The following is a 25896-nucleotide window of genomic DNA, read 5'->3' on the forward strand; positions in this document are numbered from 1 at the left end:
ACTCTTCAGATATATCGTTTGGTTTTCATCTTCTTTGGTGTGACCGCTATTCCTCTAATGCGTTGTCGTTTTACATTTTTAATTATAATATTTATGATTATTTTTTTTTTCCAGATACGTTTACGAATTACGAGTTTACGACCACTCTAGGAAGCTACTTGGTGAAGAAGGCAGTGAACAATTCCCTTTGGAAGCTAACAGAAATCGCATGCATATATAAATGATGCTTTTTGGTCTTTCTTTTGCGAACGACTGACTCTCAAAGTTAGTAAGGTTTTTCGATTCCATTAATGTTGTGGTCTTTATGGTTTGAATTGTTCGAGATTATGCGTGCTTTGGTTATATACGTATTAGCCGTGGGGAAGAAGAAGAAGAAAAAAAAAAAAAAAAAGAGTGTTCCGAGAATTTGATTGGTAGCGAGAGACTGCAGGAACGTAAAAAGGAATCAAATTTAGGTATTTATTTGTGTCAAGCAGGCCTAACTAATCACAATTTGCATATGTTGTATCAGTAAGCATGGCTTTTGTTCTTCTTGATTTTTATTATGAGTAACTTATTTCCATTTAGGTGGTGTTTTTCCACCTGGTGCTTATCAGATTCGATATGCTGGTTGCAAAGGGGTTGTGGCCTGTTGGCCCGTGCAAGGTGATGGAATACGATTGTCTTTAAGGCCTAGTATGAACAAGTTCCACTCAAAAAATTCCATGCTGGAAATCTGTTCATGGACTAGGTTTCAGCCTAGTTTCTTAAACAGGCAGATGGTGACGTTGCTTTCAACGTTACAATACCCTATTTTTTGTTCCTGGTAAGCTGGTATAGTTTTATGCAACTTTCCTACTGGTCATTTTCCCTACAGCATGTTGGATGGAACTGGAACGATAGCTGGAGGCATTTCTCTGTAAAATTGGTATCGGGGAGTTCCCCTTATGGTTAATTGCTTTCAAGTATTCATATTTTGTTATTTCTTGCTGAATTTGCATAACTAGTTTATGATTAATCTATCTAATGACTCACAAAATATTCCAATAATCCGGTGGAGGAAATCTCTGACTACAATTCCATGTTTGTTCTTCTTGGTTTCTTTTTGAAATAATAACATTCACTGCTTGTTCTACAGGACATAATAGAATTTTTTTTCAAAACATATCACGGATGAGAATCTCGGGACTATAGGCAATGCACACGTAGTTCATGCCGACCGTAGTGAGTATGGGGCTTTAGATGAAAAATGCATAAAACTGGCAGAGCTAGCAGCCATAGCTGTTGATTTCCCTGAGACTGGCAAGATTGTTACCTTGCCTTCCCATCTGAAACCAAAACGGCCGGTATCTTGATTTTATGGGAAAGGAGGAATTTAAATCATACGAGTCGAACAAAAAATTGGGAAGACTCTATTGCAATATCAAAGTGCTTATAATGAAGATACGTCTACATCCTCAAAGCTTAATTCTGTTGCTGGAGATATCCCTTATGATTCAGATCTGGAAGTTTCAGGATCTGCCGATTTTATTTCTGATGCATGGGAGAAGAAGTGTTCTTATAATGGTCAGCTCAATGGTGTCCTGGGACAATACAAACTCAAGAGTGAAGAAGAGGTTGCAACTGGTTCCATTTGGTCCATGCCAAATTATAACAGCGGGAAGCGAGGGGATCTTACAGAGAAGCTCAAACATTCCCTGAAGAAGGAATTTAATTAGGCTAGAATTTGAGAAAATGAACTTGGGTTTTGAGAAACTCGCTGATGATGAAAAGAACGTATTATATGAACGAAAGGCATCAGCATGGTGACTTAACATCCTGACAGCACTGATGTTAAGCTTTGCCTCGATAGCAATGTTGGAGCTCACCCCAAGTCCCACATTGAAAAAAAAAATGATGTGGGTAAGTGGTTTAAATGCAAGTAGTTGGACCTTAGTTTTTAGGCCATAACTTTTGGACAAAGTGGGTTACCATCACTTGTATTGGGACCACACACACATGTTTAGGCCCATTAACATGGGCTCCCCCCAATGTCCAAATTCTAACATGGTATCGAAGCAAGGCCCAGCCACAAAGTGGTCCGATGATGGAGGCCTACACTTATCACCATTTCATAGAGACTAGGATAAACAAAGCCCAGCCCATGTGTGAGGGGGAGTGTCGTAGTCCCACATTGGCTGAAAATGGTTTTGGTGACTTGTTTAAATGAGGGCATCTCCCCACCCTCTATTAGGCCTTTTAGGGGATGGACAATGGGGGTCCAAAACTTAACATGATATCGGAGCAATTCGAGTCCACCCTCTATTAGGCCTTTTAGGGGGTGGACAATGGAGGTCCAAAACTTAACATGATATCGGAGCAATTCGAGCCAGTTGGACATGACCTCTACTCCACTTGTTGGGTCTGGCATAACCCAGCCCACAAATGCGGGGAGTGTAAAAGTCTCACATCTAAATATGTGGGCACTCATGCCTTATTTATACGGTCAAGCCCACCTCTTACCACCAACAAGGCATTTTCTTAGGTTTGAGTGGGTTGGGCCTAGCCCACCTGTTTTGGTCTAAGGAGAAACAAAATCATGCGGACCCGATGTATCCACGAGAATCGGATAACCCAAAGCGAATAATATTATTGGTGTGTATGAGGTGTGGATTTATAACATGGTATCGAAGCTGGGTTTTTGGGGAAGATGTGAGGCCCAAAGAGAGGCCCACATGTATGGTGAAAAAAATAAAAATAAAATTGAGGCCTCCCACTTCTGAGCACACAAAGGGATGTGACAAGTGGGATATGTTTGAGAATGTAGGGACTCGTGTGTGAGGAGGAGTGTTGGAGCTCACCCACCCAAGTCCCATATTGAAAAAAAAAATGATGTGTATATGTGATTTAAATGCAAGTAATTGGACCCTAATCTTTGGGCCATAGCTTTTGGACAAAGTAGGTTACCATCCCTTGTATTGTGACCACACACATATTTAGGCCCATTGACATGGACTCCCCCAAGGTCCAAATTCTAACGGGGAAAGGTAATTTTTGATCACTGAAATATCTTACCAGGTTCAACTCAGTAACTCATTTTACAAACGTTTCAATTTGAGTATCCAAATTTTTAAATTGTTTCAAACAAGTCACATGAGCAGTTTCAAACTATTTCGGGCAGTTAAATTAACCATGTGGCATTAAAAATACTAATAAAAAATACGTGTCATTAAAAATTAAAAAAAAGGTGTATCAAAACTCACTTTTTCTCTCTTCGTCTCTCACCTTTCTTCCTGTCCTTCATCTTCCTCTCAAACCTTGATACCCATGAGATCTTGCCATTTGATCTTGCTAACCAACTTCTTATAGTTGCTCACAAACCGATCAAGCTCCCAAAGAGTCTCTACAACCCAAGCCCCAACTAGTGTTTTTCCTCCGTGCCCATTTCCCACTTGTTTGAGTCCTTTGCCTTTGGCTGCTTCACCTACTTCACAGGTGGAGCCGGCATTGGAGATGGAGTCCTCACAGACATCTATGCATCAATTCCTAGTCACCGGAGTTTCCATCGGATCCGTCCACCGGAGTTATCGTCGAACTAAAGCGATTGAGGTATCAAATTACAGATTTGAAAGGGGAAATACTTGGCTTCTTTTGAGAGGAGCTCCTCTGAATCGAGGAATGTCGACCCCAGGAACCTCACAAGCCTGCAACACCGTCATACCTTTAGGGATTTTAACAGGGTCTCCGTCAACGAACACTTCAATGGCATCATTCGAATCTCTCTGGAGGATATACTCTTGTCAAGGAGAAAAAAAATCTGGTCTGTGAGCTTGAACTGCTGCTTGTGAAGAAGAGGATGAATTTGGGTTTAGCTTTTTTAGGGCTTTCTTTTTTGTTGAGCGGCGGGTGTAAAGAAGAAGAAGGAATTGAGTTTTTTTTTTTTTTTTTTTGGGTTATTATTTGTGTTATTTTTTTTAAAAAATATAAGGAATATCAAAGTCATCACTTGCCACGTCGGTGGTCAGGTCAGTCAAAAATTTAAAAATATTAATTTTTATGCCACATCAGTAATTTTATTGCCCGAACAATGAGAAACCTGACCGAGTGACTACATTGAAACAATTTTAAATTTTCGATACTCAATTTGAAACGTTTATAAAATGAGTGACTGAGTTGAATTTGATCAGATATTTCAGTGACCAAAAGTTGTGTTTCCCCAAATTCTAACAAGCAGCAGACTTCCTTGCTCGCCTCAAGATAAAGCGTAGAGAGATGGCAAGTATTGACACGACTAAGCCAGTTAACTCCCTTGCAAAGTATCTCCTCGATCGAATGTGATCAGAATTGGAAGCTGTTAAAGTGCAGCTTTTACGCTTCTGCTGCTGCTGCTAAGCCACTCTGCCATTCTGAAAAAAGTGTCATGTATTTTGGTACTGCTGTCGTGGATTTTGAACTGCTAGTTTGTTTTTGTTTTTTTTTTTTTCAAATGAGATATTTCAAGCTATGTTTATGTATTGAAATTACTTTCTTCGAGCCTCGTGCAACAATCTAGTTCATATACCAGTAATGAAAATTAAATCACAACAGTATTGAAATTTGTATTGCTTACTTTCCAGTGAAGATTATTTCGTCTAGAGAAAAATCAGTAATCTTTGTTAGTGCTAACAAAATTGATTACAAGACAACAGTTGAAAGTGTAAGCATGAAAATATTACACTAATCAGCTTTCATCTTGTAAGGGCGCGGAGATCAAACTGTCCGCAGCTGGTTTATTAGTCAAGATCGATACAAACAATCAACGCCTTTTGGAGTTCAAAGCTCAGTTGAAGGGTTCAGAAAGCAAGAGAGATGCAATGAGGGTGAAACCAAACCAGACATGCCTAAGCCAAAAAATTAACCGACAATAACACCATACTAGTTTACCCTTTTGACATTCTATTTACACCCACTCGAATACAGAAGTTTCTCACATGACAACAAAGTAATTTGGGTCAATACCTAACTCGTGATCATAAGAACTCCTAGTGAAAATCAAACTCATGACTTTCTGAGTCCATATGATTTGTTTTTAGAGAGATACACCACTAGACTATCACTTAAATAGTTTCGGTGTAAAGAATTTGTCAACTCAAATTTCAACTAACATAGTTCATTTCCAACGAATGATGATTATGATTTGTCATATTCTAGTATTGTTAGACACTTAGGGCACCTCCAACAGATACTCTAAAACCATTCGAAACTGCATATATAGAGTTTGCAGTACAGTTTTTGATACAAAATGACCATCCAGCAGATACTGGAGTCAATACTGCAAATCTGCAGATGCTACAGTAAAACGGTAGAACAAACGTTTCACTGTTCAATACTGGAACAATTTTATATTAATTTTCTCTCTCTTCCACTTAGATTCTATGTATATAATTTATGCGTGATTTACCTGATAAAGATGAAGATGCGTTGGAGAAATAAAAAATTTTGGATAAAAATGGGAGAGGATAGAAAGCAGAAACTGTGGAATTAATGGCTTCTCTTTTTATTTGGCCATTTTTTTATTTAATTTTAATGAAAAGGTTTCTGGTCAAGTTTAAGTTGGTGGTACTAAATATTAATTTTAATTAATTTATCATCTAAATATTGTAGGAATTTACTATGATATTATAAAATAAATTGATTTTAAATAATAAAAATTTTGATTGTATAAATGAATATTTAAATGATTTAGAGTATGATTTAGAGTATCTGCTGCGTAGTAGTACTGTTTGGAGAAACTGTAAATTTGTGAAAAGTGTACTTTTACTATAAATTTAAAGAATCTGTTAAGAGTATCTGCTACGGATGGTCTTAGATCCCGTAGCACAATTCATCCCCAATAATGAAAATTAAGGGTCCCATGAAAAAGGTAATGGTAGAGGAGTTGATGGAGCACAATTAATGGGTTTCAACAACACTACAGACTTGTACATCACCAAAATGTGTAGTTGCCACTCAAGCAAGCATCACTAATCAAGTAATTTGTTTTTGTCCTTATAGAGAAACATAAGTCATGATGGTCATTGGGTAGCTAGCATTTATGGTTAAACCAACTTATTGGAGAGCTGTCCTCTTCTTCTTCTTCATGTCATCATCTTAGAAATTATTATCATCCTTGTTTCCATACATATACTTAATTAGTTTGGGCCCCAGGGAACGAAGAATTAGGAGATTATCATAAATACATACTTTCTACAACTAAATCAAAGTCCAAACACATCAAGGATATTGTCCGTATGGCCCGCATAGATTTGTTCTTCATGGACCGTCGTCAATGATTCTTAATCTCATAAAATGCGTTATTTATGTGAGAGGTGGTATGGCTTTACTTTTATATATATATACACCACTCGGTTGAGTTATGTCAATCAGATGTAGGATATAATCTTGACACTCTCATGCACTTATGGACTGGGTTATATCAAATCCAACAAGTCATTCGTGTTCTCATGCATACACTTAATTAATTAGTTTGGGTCCCATGATTAATTAGGAGATTATCATAAATACGCACTTTTTACAATTACGTAACACTCGTGCTTAACCTTTGTAGTTGTACATATTTGGACATATATGTGTATGTGTGTGATATGTGTCGTTGTAATTCACTGCTGTGTATATCGTTTTCCATTTCATCCCCTTTTGAGACATATCTACATATACATAAAACATCGATTAATACGTATTTGATTTGATTTCTTTCCCCCATAATTGGTAGTGGATACCCTGATTAAGATGCTTGAATAAGATATTAAGATGGAGAAATATTTCGCTAGTTTTCTTTTTACGATCATTAATTAATTATCACATAATTCGAAGCTTAAGATGAATACTTTTCGAAATCTTACGTATAAAAAGATTATTAATCTTACACATTTCTAATAATTCTATTGAACCTTACATGCATTTTAATTGCAAACATAAAAGGGTTCCCTTTCACATGAGGGGACCAAAATTGAATAATTTTGGGAGATATAAACACTAAATTAACATATTCATTTTTATAAGAGAGATATATCAATTATATATATATACACAACAGAAAGTCACCTTGTGCTGAAACTCCATACATATTTGCCTTGAACCATAGGCTGTCTACTTTGGATTTATTAGTAGGGTATGTACAATTTTCACAATGACCAATCAAAATCCTTTCATGATTTGATTGGACAATTCAAAAGTTGTAAACAACTATATATGGGCTTGATTGGACAAAACCATAATACATACATACATATATATATATATATCCATTAATTTTTGCTTTATGAGTAAACCCCACTCTTAGGTGAGCTATAAGTACTAGGACACATATGCATATATATAGCCAATTATTAATAAATTTTGACTTAATTACATGATTAATTAATTCCAATTAAGTAGCTCTTCTATCATTTGCAAAGCAACTCTATCCTCTTCAAGATTATCCACACCAATATTATTACCTGCAGCCTCCTCTTCTCCTTCTTCTTCTTCAGTACTCTCCATTGAAGATGTTGATGATGATGTTGATATTGCTCCTGCCTCCACTAATTCTGTCTTCTTATTTCCAAGCTCAACTCTCATGACCCAGTTACTCGAACCAGGTCGAGTCGAACCGGCTCGCTTCTGCCAAACTCCGATGTGGGAATTATCGCTGTCAAGTTTGAGGCAAGTAAGTGAAGGAGAAATGTCTTTGCAACACCTCCTAAGCTTAGCATTTAGAAGGTCTGAAAATGCCTTTGGAGACAAGTCATGAGACTCATCACCACTATTAGTATTATTACTACTAGTAGTAGTAGTAGTAGTAGTTTTCACTGTTGGGAAATTGGTCTTGGCGTTTTGTCCATTCATTAGTATTGCTGCCTGGTCATACGCCTTTGCTGCTGCCTCTGCTGTCTCAAATGTCCCCAACCACACCCTCCTCTTCCTACAATATGTATCACACACACAATTAATGTAACACAGACTGGACATGCAAATCAAGAAACATTAATGATCAATCCGCAATGTGGAGATAACACTGCGTACACCTGTTCTATAATTTCTCTAAACAATTTTCAAGATTACGTATAATGTTCAAAGTACATTTATACACCCCAAAAATGATTAAGATCTCAACGCGCAATTGGTATTCCAGCTGCTCATGATTCAAGTGAATTCGTGGGCTTCATACATGGATACACATGAAATATTATACGTACAACTTATCAGCTGAGATAATTGTGATACCGGGTGTTGGGATCTACACACAAGAGGCTGACGAGAGTTCTTATAGAAAAAAAAGAGAGAGAGAGAGACTGAAGAGAGTAGTAGTCTTACAGTAAAGGGTGGCGGATTTCAGAAACCCAGGAGCCCCACTGACGCTGCCTGACGCCTCGGAATTTCTTGGAGCGTACCATATGAGATATGATGTGTGTGTTCGTGTGTTATTATGAAGAGAGAGTTTACAGAGAGAATTATATTTGCAGAACTGAAGATACAGATGATGTAGCAGAGGTGGGGGTTTATAAATATTTATTAGAGAGAGGGGGAGGAATTAATGACAAAGCAGAGAGTTAAGTCATTTATGCGTTGAAAAATGTAACACCTGTCGGTGCAATTGTACGTGTAGGGAAAGTCCATCAACCCTAGTTAGTACTAGTATATGCATTTAAGGTTTCTACCTAAGATTTCAATGATATCAACTAAAGCTTAAAGATTCGACATTTGCCTTGTAATTAAGTTCAATTTTTAACATGATAAGATGAACATTTACCTAATATATCCATTATAAACAAGTCCATATTAAGAGTTATATCCCACAATGATGGTACACCTAACCAATGTGACATATAAGTAAATATTCAATATCTCTCAACCATGACCTTTTTATGGACAAAATCGTGAATCTCTCAGCCTCTCAGAGCCAGAGCGAATAATACCTTTTCAAATTGTTTGAATTGAATTTATACAGTGCTCTCACGAATATTAGATTTATAATAGTCTATGAGACAAGGGTCCAATTTATAATAGTCTCGGAGTGTCCTTCTTGTTTAACCAATTTCAAATTCTAATACTAACTTAATATGTGGTGGAGGTTGAATGAGGATTCGAGGTTGTAATATATTAATTCATAGACCAATGTATATGTTGGTCTCTCAAATTTAGGTGGTGGTTAAAGAACTTGGAATTTGCGTGGAAAAAGTCAACCATTTTTTTTTTAAAAGGGAACTTATCATGTGGAGGGTAGTTGATGAATACTTAATAGGCCAGCCTTCACGTGATTTGTATCCAAAAAGTCGTTACGACAGCGGAGCCAGAGTCCTCCCAAAGAGGGCTTCTAAAATGGGCCTAAGAACAAGCCCCGAACAATAACGTTTCTATTAGGCAGGCTAAGCTGAGTGAGCCCAAGTACTATTATATGGGCTACAATTGGGCTTTCCCATGGACCTCTCCTACAAACAGCAACTGAGGTGCAAGAGAGGTTGCCTTCCGAGTGTTCGATGAATTGCTTTGTGACTGAAGAATAATCAACGTGGACAGAAAGCATTATTCTTGCGTTAAAAGTCCCAAGTGGGAAAAGCTTGTTCCGCTTATCTGCTTGCAATCAATAGCGGATATAAGTATATAATAACTATATATACAAGCATTAAAATAGTACACCCACAAATCCGCCAATCAGGAGGGTTGTTGTAAAGTACAACCAAGGTGCACCAACTTTGCATGTTTTCTACTTTCCACAACCTCCACCCTCCTCCTTCCTCCCTCTTTTGGTTCAGAGCAATCAGAGATCGAAAGGTTGATAGAGAGAGAGAGCGAGAGAGGAGGGGAGAGAGAAAGGAAGAGGAAGCCCTTTGGTTTGAATCAATAACCAGAGGACCAACTGTTGCAGGAAGGAGAGGATAGCACAATTCATCAATATTCAAACAATGCCATTTTTGAGGTCTCCCCATTTGCTTGGATCTCCTTCTCTTTTTTTTTCGTGGGAACCAAACAGATTCTGGATTTTAATTGAGTCATTTGTGGGTTTTCATGAAATCCCAGAAAGTTAGGCTTTTTAAATTCCTTTTGATATTTTGATAGAAGAAGTGAGGTTAACCGGTTTTTTATGTTCTTGGGAATCAAAAAAGGCATAATTTTTTTTAATGTGTTTTTATAATGTAATTGATGTGCAGGATTGATAAGCCTCTCCTTCCTGGAAATAGCGTTTCGCAGCCTTCACTTGAGAGATCTCTGTTGTGGCGCTTGTGAATGCACACTTGTAGATTTGTTCCGTCTTGGATCTGCCATCTTTTTGCCTGCATGGGGTCAGTTATACGATTTCTTGCTCTCTATTGATTTTTTTTTTGTGTGTGTTTAGATGTGGACACTTCATTGCCCTTTCCCTAAATTCCTCAGCTGTTTGGCCGCCGATGGTAGGAGAAATTAATAACTGAATTAATGGGATCTTCTATGCTGCGTAAGCTCTCAATTGTTGCTAAGAAAGGCAGCGAAAGAAATTGGAGTCTGAAGACCAAGTTTTTGTTCAATTCATAAACAAAACACGTTATTGTTGAAATGAGACTGGGTTGTTGACGCTACAGAGGCTGAATTGTTCAGAGTTATAGAACAGCTTATTTAAATCTATTGGGATTTTGTGGCTTATTTGAGCTGGGCGTCTTGTTTTTCTAAACCCTAAAAAAAGGGGAGAAAAAGTCTTGAGCCATAATAAGCAGAATTGAAGTCTGATACTCTGATATATCTGTGAAGCATACGCACTGATGCACTTTTATATTTCGTGTCGTTGGGACCGAACCATATAGTTTAGCTAGATGCTTTTATCTCTTCATTATCCTTCTTTTGGTGTTCAAGCATGTTTAGAAATGTAAAATACTTTTTGTTTTTTTTTTTTTTCATTGTTATTTTTTTCCCCTTTTCACATAGCTTTGGGGGTCTGTGAAGCTTATTTGCGTGATTGCAAACTCCCTCTTAATTGGTTTGGAATCTTATGTTGTTTGTATTTGCATGATTGCAACTCCCTCTTAATTGGTTTGGAATCTTATGTTGTTTGTATTTGCTTATCCTGTAAGCGAGCTTGAGTGGAGTGAATAAGAACATGTCTTGAAGCTTTTGAACTTTTCCATTCTTTCCTTTTAGCTAAGGACAACTAGTTATGCCCTTCGTAGGATTATCTTTTGCACTATTTACCATTTCATTCAAAACATAAACACTATGTATGGGTGAAAAGTTGCCGTTCTTTTTTGGTGGTCACTGGTTATTGTTGTTGTGTTCTGATGTTGGCATTGATGGAATCGTTAAAGGAAAAATACAAGTGTTTTTGCATAGCGAGGAAAATAACATTTTGCTCTTCTGTCTTTGTAGATGTGGGAATGAGTGGCGTGCTTCTGAGGTTTGCTTAGATGGTGATTATGTTGTCGGCCGTGTCTGTTTTAATTGATAGATACACCAGGATTTTATTTATTCTTTTGGAATTTGGATAACCTGTAGATTATCTGTTATTCCTTTCTTTTCCTTTTTCCTTATAATTGATTCTAGTTATGAATTTGCATCCTATTAATTTAACTATATGTCCTTTGTAAGCGCAGTCTCATAATTTTATTCTTAACAATTCTGTTCTCTAAGAGCTTTGGTTTTTAATGGCATCCATAACACATCCGTTGTCATTTGGCTTTGCTTTTATTGTACTTTGGCAACATTTTGGGTTACATATATAGTAGTTTTTCACAGTGGTTCTGTTGTAGTCATTATATTTGTTGTTTTAACATTCAGAATCGGATATGTAAAGAAATTTATGATTTTTGAATGTAACTTGCTGCTAATATCATTATGTATCCAAGTGTAGACTATATCATGCATCACGTGCTCTTCAGTGTGAAATAAGTTCTGAATACAAGTTTTCTCATGTATTTTATCTAATTACATAAACATTGCTTTGCTTAGCAATCGGAATGCAAACATGTGTTGAGTGAGACATTAGGTTTCTACTTTCTAGTTGCACCTGATGACCTTGCTCTACTGGAAAGATATAGTGGATGATGATTGTTAGTTTTATCACATAGGATGCACTTTCTTTTCTTCCCAAAAGCAAAGAATACAGATACAATGATCTTCAATTAGACGCCGTTATATTTTGTTTTGGGGTTCGATGAAATTTGGGCATGTTGTTTTAGTTGGGAAGCCTGGCAGAAAAACAGGAATAGCTTTTCTTGCCAAAATATTTGTTTTTGTTGCTGTTCATTTCACTGCTACTTTTCATTTCATACTTGTTTCACTTGTCCTCTTTATATGTCTGGCTGCTAAGACGAGGATCGAGACCTTGGAAGTTATTGCTAATCATAGGCCTTTTTGTAACAGAGCAGAGGTTGTTTTGGATGCTGTACTAAACCCCCACTGATTACTGCGGTGGATGAACCATCAAAAGGACTACAAATTCAAGGCCGAAAGGTTAAGAAATCCAGCATACCAGAGGATTTCTGGAGCACTAGTGCAGGTGATATGGACAATAGTGCGGTACAGTCCCAACGAAGTATCTCTTCAATAAGCACATCAAACCAGCCCCATGATGCTGCTGGTAGCTCAAGCAACCCTTCTGAATTTGTAAATCATGGTATATTGGAATATCATTTGTAACCTTCCTACCTTTTGTGTTGTACTTTTCTGACTGACTCTTTAATGTCCCTGCCAAGTTGGTTATAAATACCATCTTAGCTCATCATTATATGATATAGTCTCGTCGTCAAAAGTAAATTCGGCTTGACAATTATGCTTGAATTAATGGTTCTTGTGTCTGATTAGGTTTGACTTTCTTGTCTTTAGAATGCTTCCACATTGGAATCATTGCCTCCTTGGCTTATCCTCCTTCTTGTTGTTTTTATTTTTGTATCTATCTAATCAAGTCATAAAGTAAAAATTATTTGTTGGATGCAGGTCTTCTTCTCTGGAACCAAACAAGGCAGCAATGGCTTGGAAATAGAAAATCTAAGGAGAAGGCGCAAGTTCGAGAGCCCACGATCAGGTGATTGTTTCCTTTTGTCTTTGGTATTTTGAGGTAGATGGTGAGAACAACATGCCATATAAGCAATGGTTTATCGTCTTTTTTTTTATGAACATATGTTAATTTTAGTGTTCATTAATTTAGCGAGTGGGAGGATTCAACCCTTCAACCTGTTCGAAATCCTAAGGAGTGTCCTTAAGCCATCATTCCATGTTTCTCTCCTTCGAAACCTGCTACAAGTGATTATATACTCCTATACTCCTGTCTAGTGTACATGGGGTTTAAAGACTTCAGGAGGATTGAACTCTTCATTTGAATCACTCCATGAAATTGTTGTTACCTCTTGCAACCTTCGTTATAATCTTCCTTTATTGTCAAATTGCATTGTCTGATTACATTTTTTGTTGGTGTACTCTATCTGCTGCAGTTGGAATGCGACTTATGAGAGTTTACTTGGGACCAGCAAGCCTTTCCCCCACCCCGTCCCTCTTCCTGTAAGTTTGCTTGCGGTCAATGTCATATTTCTACTATTGCTGGGTTGCGGCCGCTCTATATATATGTGTTTCCTGACGGCATATGAAACTTAAATTGACAGGAAATGGTGGATTTTCTAGTTGATGTTTGGGAGCAAGAGGGCTTGTATGATTGAACAAAGCGAATCCACGAAAGCTCTTACGAACTCTTTTCTTCATTCCGTTTACCTCAGATGAGGCTTTGTTTCTGCATAGGATTGCAACTGTTTTATATCTTGGGTTATATTACACCCAAGAGAGATGCATTATTGTGGAATCTTAGTTGGTTTGATGGTCATCTTTTGTATGATAATAATGCTCGCGGAGCTCCTCTTCGAAGCCTTTTGATTAAGAAATCACCAGCTTCACTCAAGAAGAGTTGCTTCAACTATCAATGTTTGGTATTCAGTACTCCATTTTTTTCATACAAGAATTGTTCCAGACCTCGAAGTGTTGAACAATGTGAACCCCAACGGCTTAAGCCGAAGGGGGACGTGTAGACAGTTTAAATGGGCCGAGAAGTGGATGTGCCATTATATCTGAGCGTGGCCCATGAACAACGTCAGAAACTGGCCCATGAATTGATGGACAGTTTCAAGCCCACCTAAATAGTAGGACAGTCCCTGAAAATCTGAAATAAAATACACGTTGGCTTTTCTAATATAAAATACAGGATATGAAAGTCCGATTTTAGAGATTAGTCACACCTGGACTTTACTAAGCATATCTCAACTCACAGTAACTTTTCTTTGACTTTGTTTTTTAAGGCCTGAGCTCTCACACCCCTCTCAATGAGTTCGAAGAACAAAAGAGTGAACTTCCGCCGTCTCTCCTACAATCCTTAAATTGGTTCTCGCGAGTTGTAATCGACTCCAGAGAGATCCGTCATGGCTCAACAAATGACTATCCCAACCTCCTTTGTTTTTATGCTTTGGGATATATTTCATAATTGTGTTAAGCTGCTAACCCACTCAATAGTCATTAAATTAATTGGTTAAATTAAGATTTAAGACCAGCTGCTGTGCCACTTGCCCTTACTAGCTGTATATAATTATAGTTGCCAATTGGGGTGACCTGTAAAACGTATACATGCATGAACATAGATTGGATCTCCATCATAATTAAGACCACATGATTATTGTGCAAGTGGAGCTAACTCTGAATTAAATAATTCACCATATAAGCTATCATTCACTTCATAATAATTAATATGGTTCTTAATATTATACTTTATATAATACAATATTTCTAGAAAACCCACATCAATTTGATAACAAAAATAGCAAACAATTAATACATGATCAAGAGAGTTTCAATAATCTAATATATACAACGTGTAAAGCACAAGATAGTAATTTAACGTTTGTTATTATGAAATGAGAGTCAAAAAGATTTCAACCCTTTTGAAAAAAACACACACAAGGCAGCCGAAACTTTCTTTCTTTTGTCAGTAAGACGAGCACACGTATGTGCACATGCCAATTACAAGTTGATATTTTAAACAATTTATAGGAACATGCATATAATTATAAAGGGGGAATCGCAACTTCATGATTTTTTTTTTCTATCCATTCAATCATCAAATATGCGAAAACACATGATACATGAACGTTAGAGAGCGAAGGAGGAATGTAGTTGTTAATTATGCTTAGTCAAATCTTAATTAGAGCGTAATCTAGTGGAACCAGCTAGCTTTGCGTAATCATGGACATATATACCACTACGCCAATTCAAAGTTTTAATTATACATTTCAAGTGGGTACTTCTTTAATTAATTAAATTCAATTCTCACATAAGAGTCTAATGTAAGGATGTAAAATAAGGATTTATGTTTACACCATTAATTTGAAACATGTGGGACCCACAACAATGGACCCCACTTGTCGTCTCATTGATTCACACCATTAAAACGTAACACTTATAGATACCCTTATATAATAGCAGTTTAATTTGTATGTAGCATTTTATATGATTATAAGATATATAAAAGTGTGAATGTAGAGACTACAGAGAGGTAGGGAGGCAGGGAGCCCACGTCGGGTGCTAAGAAACACAAGTGGGAGCGTGTGTGGGTGGCTTGAATATATTGTAGACGTAGATTTGTAGTGGAATTCCATGTTCATTGTGTCAAATACAACTAGCAGGCACCAATGTAATATGTAAATGTACGACCAAACCCAACCACCTCAACTTGTCATGTCATGTCTAGATCTTCTCCTCCTCAATACCACTTATCCAATACCAACCGCCGCTGTAATCTGTGATTTTGTTTAGGTTTCTCTCGAATCACCACACTTTTTCTTTCTATCTTTTTGTGGAACTTGGGAGAGCTCCAACATTATCCATCACACACAAATCGGTACATCCTCAAATCCATCTCGTTTGTTATGGCAAACTCGTATTGGTTTGTGTGCTAAGAGATGATGATACACATGTCATGATTGTGTTTGTGTACTCAGTAATGGGGCCTCAAAGTGTGTTTTTTTTAAGATGTTAGGTCTCAAATACACTACTCAACTGATTTCGATATCATGTTAAAAAATTCATTCCAAACATTACAAATCAATACTGTCTACTTTGGGTCAAAGGCTAACGAAACTTTTTTCTTCTTGAATCATTGTCATTTGTTCTTAAAACCAAAAAATGCGTTGGTTGTGTGTGAGAGATTAGACTTTTTTTTGTATGATATTCAATTGAATTACGTCAATCCGATGTAGGATAGAGTCGTCGAGCAGCTATCTTACCATTATAGTATCAAACACACAATTCACAATACCAAACTTAACAAAATATCCAAACAAGCTTTCTTGAAGAAAAAGAAAAGAAAAGGAAAAGAACAGAGACCGTTATCCGGTTTATGGTTTGTGGTATTCGTGTTTTTGGGTGAGGTGGGAGAATATAACAATGAACCCCCACTTCTATGCGCAAATACATTGCACCTAGGATTTCCTTGTATGTATGTTCATGTACCCAAACAACACCCTATTCGCAATAAAAGGCTCTCCACAGCCACATCCACCCTCCATTCGTTACCCCTCTCTCGTCACCTTTCTCCTTCTTCCTCCTTTTTTGCCCTATCTGATAGGGTTTCCATGTTTTTTTGAGCTTTAGCCTCTCTCATGAATCGGTGTTCTCAAGTCTTAAACAGTACTGTAACAGTCTTAGGGCTTGTTGGGTCTCTCTTTTTTGCTCTCTTTGGAGGGTTTTTGGTGGCAAAGGGTGCGATTTCAACTCCCGGGGTTTTTTGAGCTGTACCCATGGCTAAGCTCTTTGGATTAAGTGGTAAGCTTCTCTGATTTCTTTTTTTATTATCTGACTTTGTGTTTTTTCGATGATTATGTGGTTGGTTGATTTTGATTTTGCTGTTGTGAAGGGGTTTGGTTAATTGAAGTTGTAGATCTTATTGAATTGATTGATATCTGTGGTCATCTGGGCTTATTAACATATGTGTTTGTTGTCTGGGAATTGGCTGATGGATCCTTTCTTGATGTCATATTGGCCTATTTTTCTAATTAATTTGTTGATATTTGTCTTTTGGGAAATTTTTGTAGTTTCGGAGACCTCATACAGGAGCGTTATACGCTTCAGACATGCCAAAGTTATTATGGATTGTTAAGTTTTAACGTGGAGGTTGGTCAAGAATTTTGTTTGTTGCGGATCATATTTGTTTGGGAGTTGAGATGGGAATTTTGGTTTATACAAGGATTATCGTTTGTGGATTGTGGATCGAGGTTTATTTGGGTGATACATGGATCTTTTATTACTAGAGGATGATTATGGTTATGGTCACCAATCACCATGTATGTCATGATTTGTCTTTCCTGGTGGATATGATGGGGTAGATCCGGGATGGTTTGATTTTTTTGTGTCATCACCATGTACTTAGGATTATGATGGTTTTGACTGGTTATAAAACTTTTGGATTAGCAACTAGGTGGTTTGTTGTTAATTGTTTTCTTTAAGTTGCTTGATGAAAATTTGTTCATATGAGTTCCCTAGTAATTTAAAGTTCTGAATGATGTTAGATCTAAATGATACAGTTTTGCTGCATATTCTATGTTGTTACTTGAAATGTTCTTGAATTCTCTGACATTATTTATGACTTTTAGTTATATGTTGATTAATCATATGTATTAGCCAATTTTATTCAATTTACTAAAGACATCGGGTCTGTTTCTCAGGAGTTACTGATTTTTGCCCTGGGGCGCCAATATACACCAACCACAAGGAGTCTAGCCTATTTTTATCTCTTGGTAGTCATGTGGATGTGTATTTTCCTCCTCGCAAGAGGTCCCACATCAGCGCTCCATATGTTTTCTGTGGAGAGACGTTTGAGCAAAAGAAGCAGCCTTCTATTGAAGTTCTACCAGATGAATGTCTTTTTGAAATATTCCGACGTTTGCCTGGAGCCCAAGAAAGGTGTGCAAGTGCCTGTGTTTCTAAGCGCTGGCTCTCACTTGTAAGCAACATCCGCCGGCATGAAATTCACAGCAACAAAGAAACTCAGTCTTCAAAGGGTGAAGCTATTGTTATTGGCAATGAAGTAAAGTATGAGGTTGAAGATCAGGAAGTTGAGGGTGATGGATACCTCACCAGAAGCCTAGAAGGAAAGAAGGCCACAGATGTTAGACTTGCTGCCATTGCCGTTGGAACCGCTAGTCGTGGAGGATTGGGCAAGCTTTTAATCAGGGGAAGCAATTCTATTCGTAAGGTGACAGATGTTGGCCTCAGGGCAATTTCTCGTGGTTGCCCTTCTCTCAGGGTTCTTTCCTTGTGGAATTTGTCTTCTGTAGGTGATGAAGGTCTGTTTGAGATCGCAAAAGGTTGTCAAATGCTAGAGAAGCTTGACCTTTGCCATTGCCCTGCAATAACGGACAAGGCCTTACTCGCAATTGCAAAGAGCTGCCCAAATCTTATGGATTTGACAATTGAATCTTGCCCAAACATCGGTAATGAAGGGTTGCAAGCTGTTGGCAAATGTTGCCCCAATCTAAAATCCATTTCTATTAGAGACTGCCCCCTTGTTGGGGATCAAGGAATTGCTGGTCTGTTATCGTCTGCAACTTTTGTCCTGACAAAGGTGAAGCTCCAGGGGTTGAACATATCTGATGTGTCTCTTGCCGTTATTGGTCACTATGGCAAGGCTGTAACTGATCTTATCCTCATTGGCCTGCCAAATGTGACGGAGAGGGGCTTTTGGGTCTTGGGGAATGGTCAAGGGTTGCAGAAGTTGAAGTCCTTCGCTGTTACATCCTGCCAAGGAGTGACAGACATAGGACTTGAAGCCATTGGAAAAGGTTGTCCAAATATGAAACAGTTTTCCCTTCGTAAATGTGCATTCTTATCTGACAATGGATTGGTCTCATTTGCCAAAGCCTCGATGTCGCTTGAGAGCCTTCAATTGGAGGAATGCCATAGGATCACCCAAATTGGGTTTTTTGGTACACTTTTGACCTGTGGTTCCAAATTGAAGGCTCTTTCTCTGGCGAACTGTTTTGGTATTAAGGATCAAAGTCTAGGAATGCCTCAACTGTCTTCTTGCAAATCTCTGCGATCGTTGACCATCAGGAACTGCCCTGGTTTTGGTGATGCTAGCCTGAATGTTTTGAGCAAGATGTGCCCTCAACTGCAGCATGTTGAATTGAGTGGGCTCCAGGGAATAACCGATGCCGGACTGCTCCCTCTTATTGAGAATTCTGATGCTGGTCTAGTGAAAGTTAATGTCAGTGGATGCATGAATTTGACTGACAAAGTTGTTTCATCAATGACAGAGCTTCATGGTTGGACTCTCAAAGTGCTGAATCTGGATGGATGTAGGAAGATCAGTGATGCAAGCTTGGTGGCAATTGCTGATAACTGTGGATTGCTAAGTGATCTTGATGTCTCGAAGTGTGCAATTACTGATTTTGGGATTTTGACCTTGGCTGGTTGCAACCAGCTCAATCTTCAGATCCTTTCCATTTCTGGTTGTGCATATGTATCAGACAAGAGCTTGCCGGCCTTCAGTAAGATGGGTCAGACACTTTTGGGGTTGAATCTCCAGCACTGCAATGCAATCAGCAGCGGCACAATTGACTTCCTTGTGGAGCAGCTGTGGAGGTGTGATATCCTTTCTTAAGCTCAAAAAGTATTCATTTACCCCTGGCATGAAATGGGGTTCAGCTATTCAGAAAGGATCAGAATTTCTAGTCAGCTTATATGGTTAGCAGCAGTATTTGTGGTTTTTGGGTCCATCAGCTGTTGGTCTCGTCTCCGGTGCTCGGTTCCCTTTTCCAGGAAATATGGCCATTTACCCTCCTTTTTTTGCAGGTTCCATTATAACCGGAATCCTGTTGTGAAGTTTTTTGTCTCCCGACCATGGGAGTTTCATTTTCTTGGCCATATATACCTGAGAATACAGCTACCGAGTTCTGGCTCTAAGTCTCTCTACTATCTAATTGTCACTGTTCTTATGTTGTTGGGTGTTGGCACCTGGTGTTTTAGCAAGGCCATGGGCTTAAGCTTTCGTTTCTGAGTCTGTTAATGGGTTTTACCAAGTCTTCCACGTCCTCGACGTGCTGGTTGGGTCTCTGATTTCTACAAAGGGTTGGTAGTCTTTGTGGTTTTATGGGGTTGCTTTTGGCAGTTTGAATCGTTGGTGCTTTGTATTCCTGGGGCTTTGGCCTTGGCAGCAGATTATGTAGTGTCTGCCATGACAACTCTTTTGAGTTGTTTTTTTACCAAGCCCTAGTTTTGCAGGTCTCGCGTGGTTCATGAATTATGTATTTTGCAACCTCTTTTATCATGTGAATGAAGTTGATAAGTCTACCCTTTGTGATGTATGGATTTTATTATTATGCAATTGCAATGTTTGTGTTAATGCTCAATAAGCACACACCCTTTGTACTACATGCTGCCTGATAATAATTGAGCATGAATCAAATCTTTCTTTTTTTTTTTTTTTTTTAATGACGAAGAAACCACTGAATGTACAGTTCACCTGAATTGAATTCTATCCCAATGATAAACTCAAAGATCACATATATTATTCATGAATTACATGAGCCGATAGTCTTTGAGTAAAGTTCAGAGTGCAAAAATAAATGTAGTGGTGCTTGTTAATTATTTATGAGCTCCTTTTTACTTCATAATTGACTAAGGATTTAGTAGAAACAAAATCATTGGTTGTGGGGAAACTTCCCTTTCTATTTGATATTGTGATCTTTTTATGTGATAATTATAGTATTTAGGAAGTATTGGTTGTATCAAGACCAAATAAATTTGTGGTGGTTGGAGGAGAATCCAACAAAGTGTGAATCTTATCTTTTGGTCAAAACTTCTTTCAACAACTCAACTCATCCATTATTTTTATGACTCAATATTCTTATTAATTATGAAGGGCCTCTACCAGTCTGCCTATTTATTATTTATTGGTATATATTTATTGGTGTTCCCAACCAAAGCAATCAAGAGAAATCCATTTAAAAGAGAAGAGTAAATGTTTTTGGTCTCCAATGCCATGTGCCACCCAGATTGATTTAAAATCCACTGTTTTAACACCATTGATTTCCAAATCTAAGAACATGCTGGTGGGCCTCCAAATAGGGCCCGGTTTACACTTCAAAGCACAAGGCCCCCTCGTGTCTCCAGGGCCCACACAAAATTTTCGGATTGGTAAATTCATAATTTTTCTTCATCATCTTTGTCATCGAGACCCTTAAACATTTTGAGATTTGAAAAAGTTGCGGATTCATGTCATGAGGATTGATGAAATTTTACTCAACGTCCGAACAATATTGATAACATTATTTGTTGATCTAAAAAAAAAAATTACTTACTGTGGAGTAGTTAAGAGAGTCTCCATCAACCCTCTAATTTATAAACAGCCATCTTGGTATACCAATACTTTCCTCACCAATAAATGGGTAGATGTTGACAAGAAGCTTAGGCTACAACATTTTAATTAAATATAGATCAAGGGAGAAGAAAAATGCGCAGCTGATAGAGAATAATAATGTCGTTGAAAACCAAGATGGGCCGAACATACTAAAGGAAGGCATTATATCATCTTGTCTTGCGATCCAATCTGTAAACAGAGAGAAACGAAGAGATTCATTGACATCACCGATTATACTTGAAGCGGAGTTTTTGACATCGAGTGGGCCAGATCCGCATGTTAAGAGATGTAAATGGGCCGAATAAACAAACTGATCTGGCCCAGTTTAAGTGGGCGGCTGGAGAAGATGATTCCAATCAGCAGATATTGGATTAAACAAAACTTTTTCATCAATAAATATCTAACAGTAACCCAACATTTGGCATTATGATTCCAATAAGCAGGCAACAAAGAGATGCTTAAACATAAATTACCAATAACTTTTGACAAATGATGACCATACAAATTACAATGCTGCAAAGTCGGATGCAGAGTCCTAATGACAAGACCAGCAACTTTGAAAGCAAGCACACACAAAACCAATGCTGCTTACTATAGACAAGACCACTCACTACACCCCACCCCACCCATAATCCAAAATCCTTTGTGCCTCCATTGTCGAATGATTTGAACCTCGCACCGCACCTCTCATTCACACAATCTAATTAAAGGCATCATATATGAATATCCGTTCGATTACAGATCCGCTTATTGCTCCACTGCTATGGCTGCTTGTACCAGAATGGGTCGAGTCTGCTTTATAACAATATTTCCATCTGTTTCAGGATGAGTTTCACTTGCTTCAGCTCTCTGAACTACCTCCTGCTCTTGTCTGGGAGATGGAGTTTCATTTGTCGCGTTAGAAAAAAGAGTATTTTCCTCCTTTGAAGCTTCAGATAATGTGGCTTTTTCAGTATTTGTTGAACTCAAAAAAATAGTCTTCTCAGAAGCCAGTTTAGGGAGAGACTTTCGCTGTGGCTTCCTCACAATTACAGGAGACACTTTGCTTGTATTGTTCCGAGACAATTTCTCATCCAAGCTTAGACTACCTGGTCGCAAGCTGTGGTTCCCATTTTCTTCAGAATCAAGCATTAAGCTCTTCTTTCTGCCAAGCTTGGGAGATCTAGCTCTTGTTGGTGGTATCTGCACCAGTGTAACAGAATCATTCAAGAAAAGGCCATTGAAAAGACTATTTGACAACACATAAAACCTACAGAAGGCAACCCAAAAAGTAATGATGGCACATAATATACGTCTATTCGACAACACATAAAACCTATAGAAGGCATCCCAAAGAGTAATGATGGCAAATAGTATACGACTACCGACAACATATAAAACCTACAGAAGCCAACCTTTTATGTTATATTTACAGTTACTAAATTCAAACAGCGAATACAAGATACCTCACATCATCAAACAACCATCAGTTCATGAAAATGGAAAAGGAACAAGCCAATCAAACAACAGAATGACCCACTGGTACTATTAAGGATAATAAGCATGCAATCAAAGACTTGGTTTTATATGTCTCCCAAGTGACTGCCATTTTTCATGTTAGGTACAGATTGAAAGATGCTTAGCTATCAGTAAGAAAGACAGAGAAATGCCTTCTGAAGCTCCGCCTTAGGTGGTGGAGGTTCTTGATAAAAGCTGGGCATGGGAGTTGCTTTGAAGGTCAGACTCTTTCGGAGCTGCTTAATCTCAGCTTCTTGAGACTCCTGCAATAGAATATATAGATTTGTCAAGACAATAACAAACTAAAAACTTCATCTATGTTTTACAACTTCAACTGAATACCTACAAAAAATCCTACCTTAGACTTCACTTGCAAAGTAGTCTTTTCTACTTCCATTGCATGAATCTTTTCCTCAAGTTTAGAGTAGAACTGCCGAATTAAACAGAATAAGATAATATGTTGATGATTCGAATGAGCCACCAAAAGAACAAAGAATGTATAATTGTATTGGTACATAACCAACCTCTTTCCTCTTCTCAGCTCGCTCATCACACTTAAAGCTGAATCCATAATTCGGAAGGGCACTGGCTCTGCGTTGTTGGGCCTCTTCCGCCTTTGGACTTCTGCATAATATTTAAGGATTAAGTGGTATATCAACTAGAAAGGTATTGTATAAAAGATAAAAAAAAAACAACTCAAATCAGAACAGGCACCATCAATTTACCACCTCAAGAAATAAAGATTCTGAAATTGGCAAGGACAGTCATGAATAAAGGCAAAGAAACTAATTGCCAGTAGGACTTACATTTGGCTATCAGATAACACAGCATCAGGCTTTCCAGATTGCTGCTCCAAGGAAACAAGAATAAGGACAAGGAAAAGAGCAAAAATATACTCACAAACTAAACGAACACTAAGCAAAACACATACAAACTAGAACACTGAACTCAAGATACACCCATGCTACACATGTAAGAACTAAAGGTTAAACCACTTTTACCTTGGATGGATGAATCTGCCTGTCATTAGAGGAATTACTTTTAAAAGGCTGTTTAACACGTGGATTTGAAGCCACAGAGCCATTTGAAAAGGTAGATGTTGTTCCCACATCTCTTTCATCTTTACTTTTCTTCACCCAAGTTGCTGCGATGATTCTGGGGCTTGATGGCTTCTCATTCTTGCTTTTCCCTTGAAGCTTCACTGACTTGGCTTGCTTTGAATGGTTTGCGTCTTTCACTTTCCCCTCCTAAAGAACAGCATAAACACGACATCTCAAATCATCCAGTGGTTATCTAGAATGCAATGGAAATTGATTAGATTACCTACTACCTTGGAAACAGCCAATTTCTTGTTCTTCACATGAGCATTTGATTCCTCCCTTGGCTCTGCAGGAGGTGAGTTATTGGTACCACTATCATCCAACATTTCTGCGGTTACAAAATTTCCACTTCCCCCTGTGGTCTCTGAAGTGCCCTCAGAAATCCCATTTACATTATCACCAACAGCATCATCTTCTCCAGAGCCAGGAAGTTGCTCATGAACACCATTTAGATGGAATACCTCAAGCCCATCGGCAGGCTTCAGATTATCAGAGTCCATCACAAACTGCCAGAAATAAATATTTAAATGCAAATAATTTAAGCAACATACGTCATATAAGAACTGAACACAAGTCGAGCAAATAAATGGAGAGACAGAAGACATAAACTTCCCAAACAGTGTCCTAGAAATGAACTTTACAGGACCTCCTGTCTTCCAAATAGTATGTTTCAAATACCAACCATGATATCCCACAAATAAAGAACTTGGACAAACAAATATAAACTCTCAGCCCCAGAAACAACAATTCTAAAATCCTTAAATATCGCTCAAGCACAGTTATCCCATGCATCGTGTCCTCCTAAACAAAATGGCAACCATAAGTGATAATCTCAATCACAAAAAAAATAATACGAGCAAACTGTCGACACAACCTAATAAAGCTATCACAAACAACAGAGATTACTAAGAAAGAACACTCACCCATGAGTTAAAAAAGGTCTGAGCCCTTAGCTGGTAGCAGAGAAAACTCAAATAACCAAACTAACCATTTGAATAAATCTGGCATTTCAAATAGATGAGCTCAAATCACGAAGGGACAAACTAACGTAAATAAAACCTAATACAGCTACCAGTGGGAGCGTAATTAGCCGAACAAGGCTACGTTCCTATCTCAATCAATGATTCACGTGAAAACGAAATGCAAGCATTAGAGACATGGTAAAATACAAAGAGAAAAAGGAGAGGGAGAGTGAGAGTGAGCATCGAAACAGTGATAAAGCGAGCAAAACGAATAAATTCAACAAGGCGAAATACAGTAAGATTCCACCAAAAACTAGGATCTCCTCATAAACTGAAGCGCACACATTTCCAAACCTAAACATATGCCGTAATCCATTGATCTGCTGATACCAAAAACATGCAACGAAAATCAAACCAAAAACCAAACAGACGCTGCTGTCACAGAATGTCTACTTCGAATCTCAGTCGACATAGGCCATTCATTCTCAAAGGCCGAAAACAGCAACAAAATACTATTAAGATTCAAAATCTCTATCCATTTTCACAGTATTCTCAGCAACCAAACAGGGATCGAAGAAGAAGAAAGCTAAAACGTGTTTTTGCTTCTTACCTGGGGAAGCAAGCGAGAACTACAGCTCCATTGAGACGAAGATAAGATTCGACGAACACAAACAGAGATTTGCGGAGAGCTTTCAAGGATCTGCGACGTACGGAGCGAAAGAGAAACGAAACAATGCTTCACAAATCAGTAAATCCAAACACTATGTACAATACACCAGCAACTGCAAGATCTCTCGGATTCATAATGGAAATTGAAATATACTCGTTTCCTTTCTTGCCTTTTTAAAAAATATATATAACTACAAGGCGTCTGTGGAGGCGCTCCCTCTCTATCTCTCTCTTTCTGCTGTCTTTGTTTAAAAAGGGTTTTTTTGAAAAATAACCCTCGTTTATAAACATTTTTCAAATCTAACCCATCTTTTTAAAACACTTAAATATAACC

At 37.9% G+C, this 25896-nt stretch overlaps 4 protein-coding genes across 7 annotated transcripts; 2 read left to right on the top strand and 2 right to left on the bottom strand.

Annotated features, from left to right (window-relative positions):
- Positions 1-7013: 7013 nt before the first annotated feature.
- LOC120006660 (ethylene-responsive transcription factor SHINE 2-like) lies at positions 7014-8450 on the bottom strand. The gene is made up of 2 exons (XM_038856785.1): positions 8293-8450; positions 7014-7900 (listed from the first exon to the last, which is right to left on the bottom strand). The coding sequence occupies exons 1-2, from the start codon at positions 8370-8372 to the stop codon at positions 7357-7359; spliced, it is 624 nt and encodes a 207-aa protein (XP_038712713.1). The 5' UTR covers positions 8373-8450; the 3' UTR covers positions 7014-7356.
- Positions 8451-9609: 1159 nt separating this feature from the next.
- On the top strand, positions 9610-13853 carry LOC120006661. 2 transcript variants are annotated; one of them, XM_038856787.1, is made up of 6 exons: positions 9610-9895; positions 10128-10259; positions 12307-12559; positions 12880-12967; positions 13374-13440; positions 13542-13853. In XM_038856787.1, exons 3-6 carry the CDS (start codon positions 12448-12450, stop codon positions 13593-13595), a joined length of 321 nt encoding a protein of 106 aa, XP_038712715.1. In that variant the 5' UTR covers positions 9610-9895; positions 10128-10259; positions 12307-12447; the 3' UTR covers positions 13596-13853. The 2 variants fall into 2 exon arrangements, with proteins under 2 accessions (XP_038712715.1, XP_038712714.1); XM_038856786.1 differs by having other exon boundaries at positions 9613-9895; positions 12312-12559.
- Positions 13854-16424: 2571 nt separating this feature from the next.
- LOC120005525 (EIN3-binding F-box protein 1-like) lies at positions 16425-20279 on the top strand. Its single transcript, XM_038855194.1, has 2 exons — positions 16425-16740; positions 17640-20279. Exons 1-2 carry the CDS (start codon positions 16716-16718, stop codon positions 19574-19576), a joined length of 1962 nt encoding a protein of 653 aa, XP_038711122.1. The 5' UTR covers positions 16425-16715; the 3' UTR covers positions 19577-20279.
- A 1456-nt stretch (positions 20280-21735) lies between these two features.
- LOC120006566 (protein WVD2-like 5) lies at positions 21736-25811 on the bottom strand. 3 transcript variants are annotated; one of them, XM_038856638.1, is made up of 9 exons: positions 25504-25811; positions 24855-24932; positions 24162-24437; positions 23833-24078; positions 23638-23678; positions 23356-23455; positions 23190-23261; positions 22984-23094; positions 21736-22516 (listed from the first exon to the last, which is right to left on the bottom strand). In XM_038856638.1, exons 3-9 carry the CDS (start codon positions 24429-24431, stop codon positions 22082-22084), a joined length of 1275 nt encoding a protein of 424 aa, XP_038712566.1. In that variant the 5' UTR covers positions 24432-24437; positions 24855-24932; positions 25504-25811; the 3' UTR covers positions 21736-22081. The 3 variants fall into 3 exon arrangements, with proteins under 3 accessions (XP_038712566.1, XP_038712567.1, XP_038712565.1); XM_038856639.1 differs by lacking the exon at positions 24855-24932 and having other exon boundaries at positions 25504-25593; positions 25733-25761; XM_038856637.1 differs by lacking the exon at positions 24855-24932.
- Between the last annotated feature and the right edge of the window lie 85 nt (positions 25812-25896).

Source organism: Tripterygium wilfordii, chromosome 9 (assembly GCF_013401445.1).
Source record: "Tripterygium wilfordii isolate XIE 37 chromosome 9, ASM1340144v1, whole genome shotgun sequence".
NCBI lineage: Eukaryota > Viridiplantae > Streptophyta > Magnoliopsida > Celastrales > Celastraceae > Tripterygium > Tripterygium wilfordii.

Excerpts from the sequence above, each read along its gene's own strand:
- LOC120006660 (XM_038856785.1), bottom strand. The coding sequence starts at position 8,372 with ATGGTACGCTCCAAGAAATTCCGAGGCGTCAGGCAGCGTCAGTGGGGC. Across the intron at positions 7,901-8,292 it reads GAAATCCGCCACCCTTTACT|GAAGAGGAGGGTGTGGTTGG; the intron begins GTAAGACTACTA and ends TACATATTGTAG.
- LOC120006661 (XM_038856786.1), top strand. The coding sequence starts at position 10,204 with ATGCACACTTGTAGATTTGTTCCGTCTTGGATCTGCCATCTTTTTGCC. Across the intron at positions 12,968-13,373 it reads GTTCGAGAGCCCACGATCAG|TTGGAATGCGACTTATGAGA; the intron begins GTGATTGTTTCC and ends TATCTGCTGCAG. Across the intron at positions 13,441-13,541 it reads CCCACCCCGTCCCTCTTCCT|GAAATGGTGGATTTTCTAGT; the intron begins GTAAGTTTGCTT and ends TTAAATTGACAG.
- LOC120005525 (XM_038855194.1), top strand. The coding sequence starts at position 16,716 with ATGGCTAAGCTCTTTGGATTAAGTG. Across the intron at positions 16,741-17,639 it reads TAAGCTCTTTGGATTAAGTG|GAGTTACTGATTTTTGCCCT; the intron begins GTAAGCTTCTCT and ends TCTGTTTCTCAG.
- LOC120006566 (XM_038856637.1), bottom strand. The coding sequence starts at position 24,431 with ATGGACTCTGATAATCTGAAGCCTGCCGATGGGCTTGAGGTATTCCAT. Across the intron at positions 23,679-23,832 it reads GGCAGATTCATCCATCCAAG|CAATCTGGAAAGCCTGATGC; the intron begins GTAAAAGTGGTT and ends TCCTTGGAGCAG. Across the intron at positions 23,095-23,189 it reads CTTTGCAAGTGAAGTCTAAG|GAGTCTCAAGAAGCTGAGAT; the intron begins GTAGGATTTTTT and ends ATTCTATTGCAG.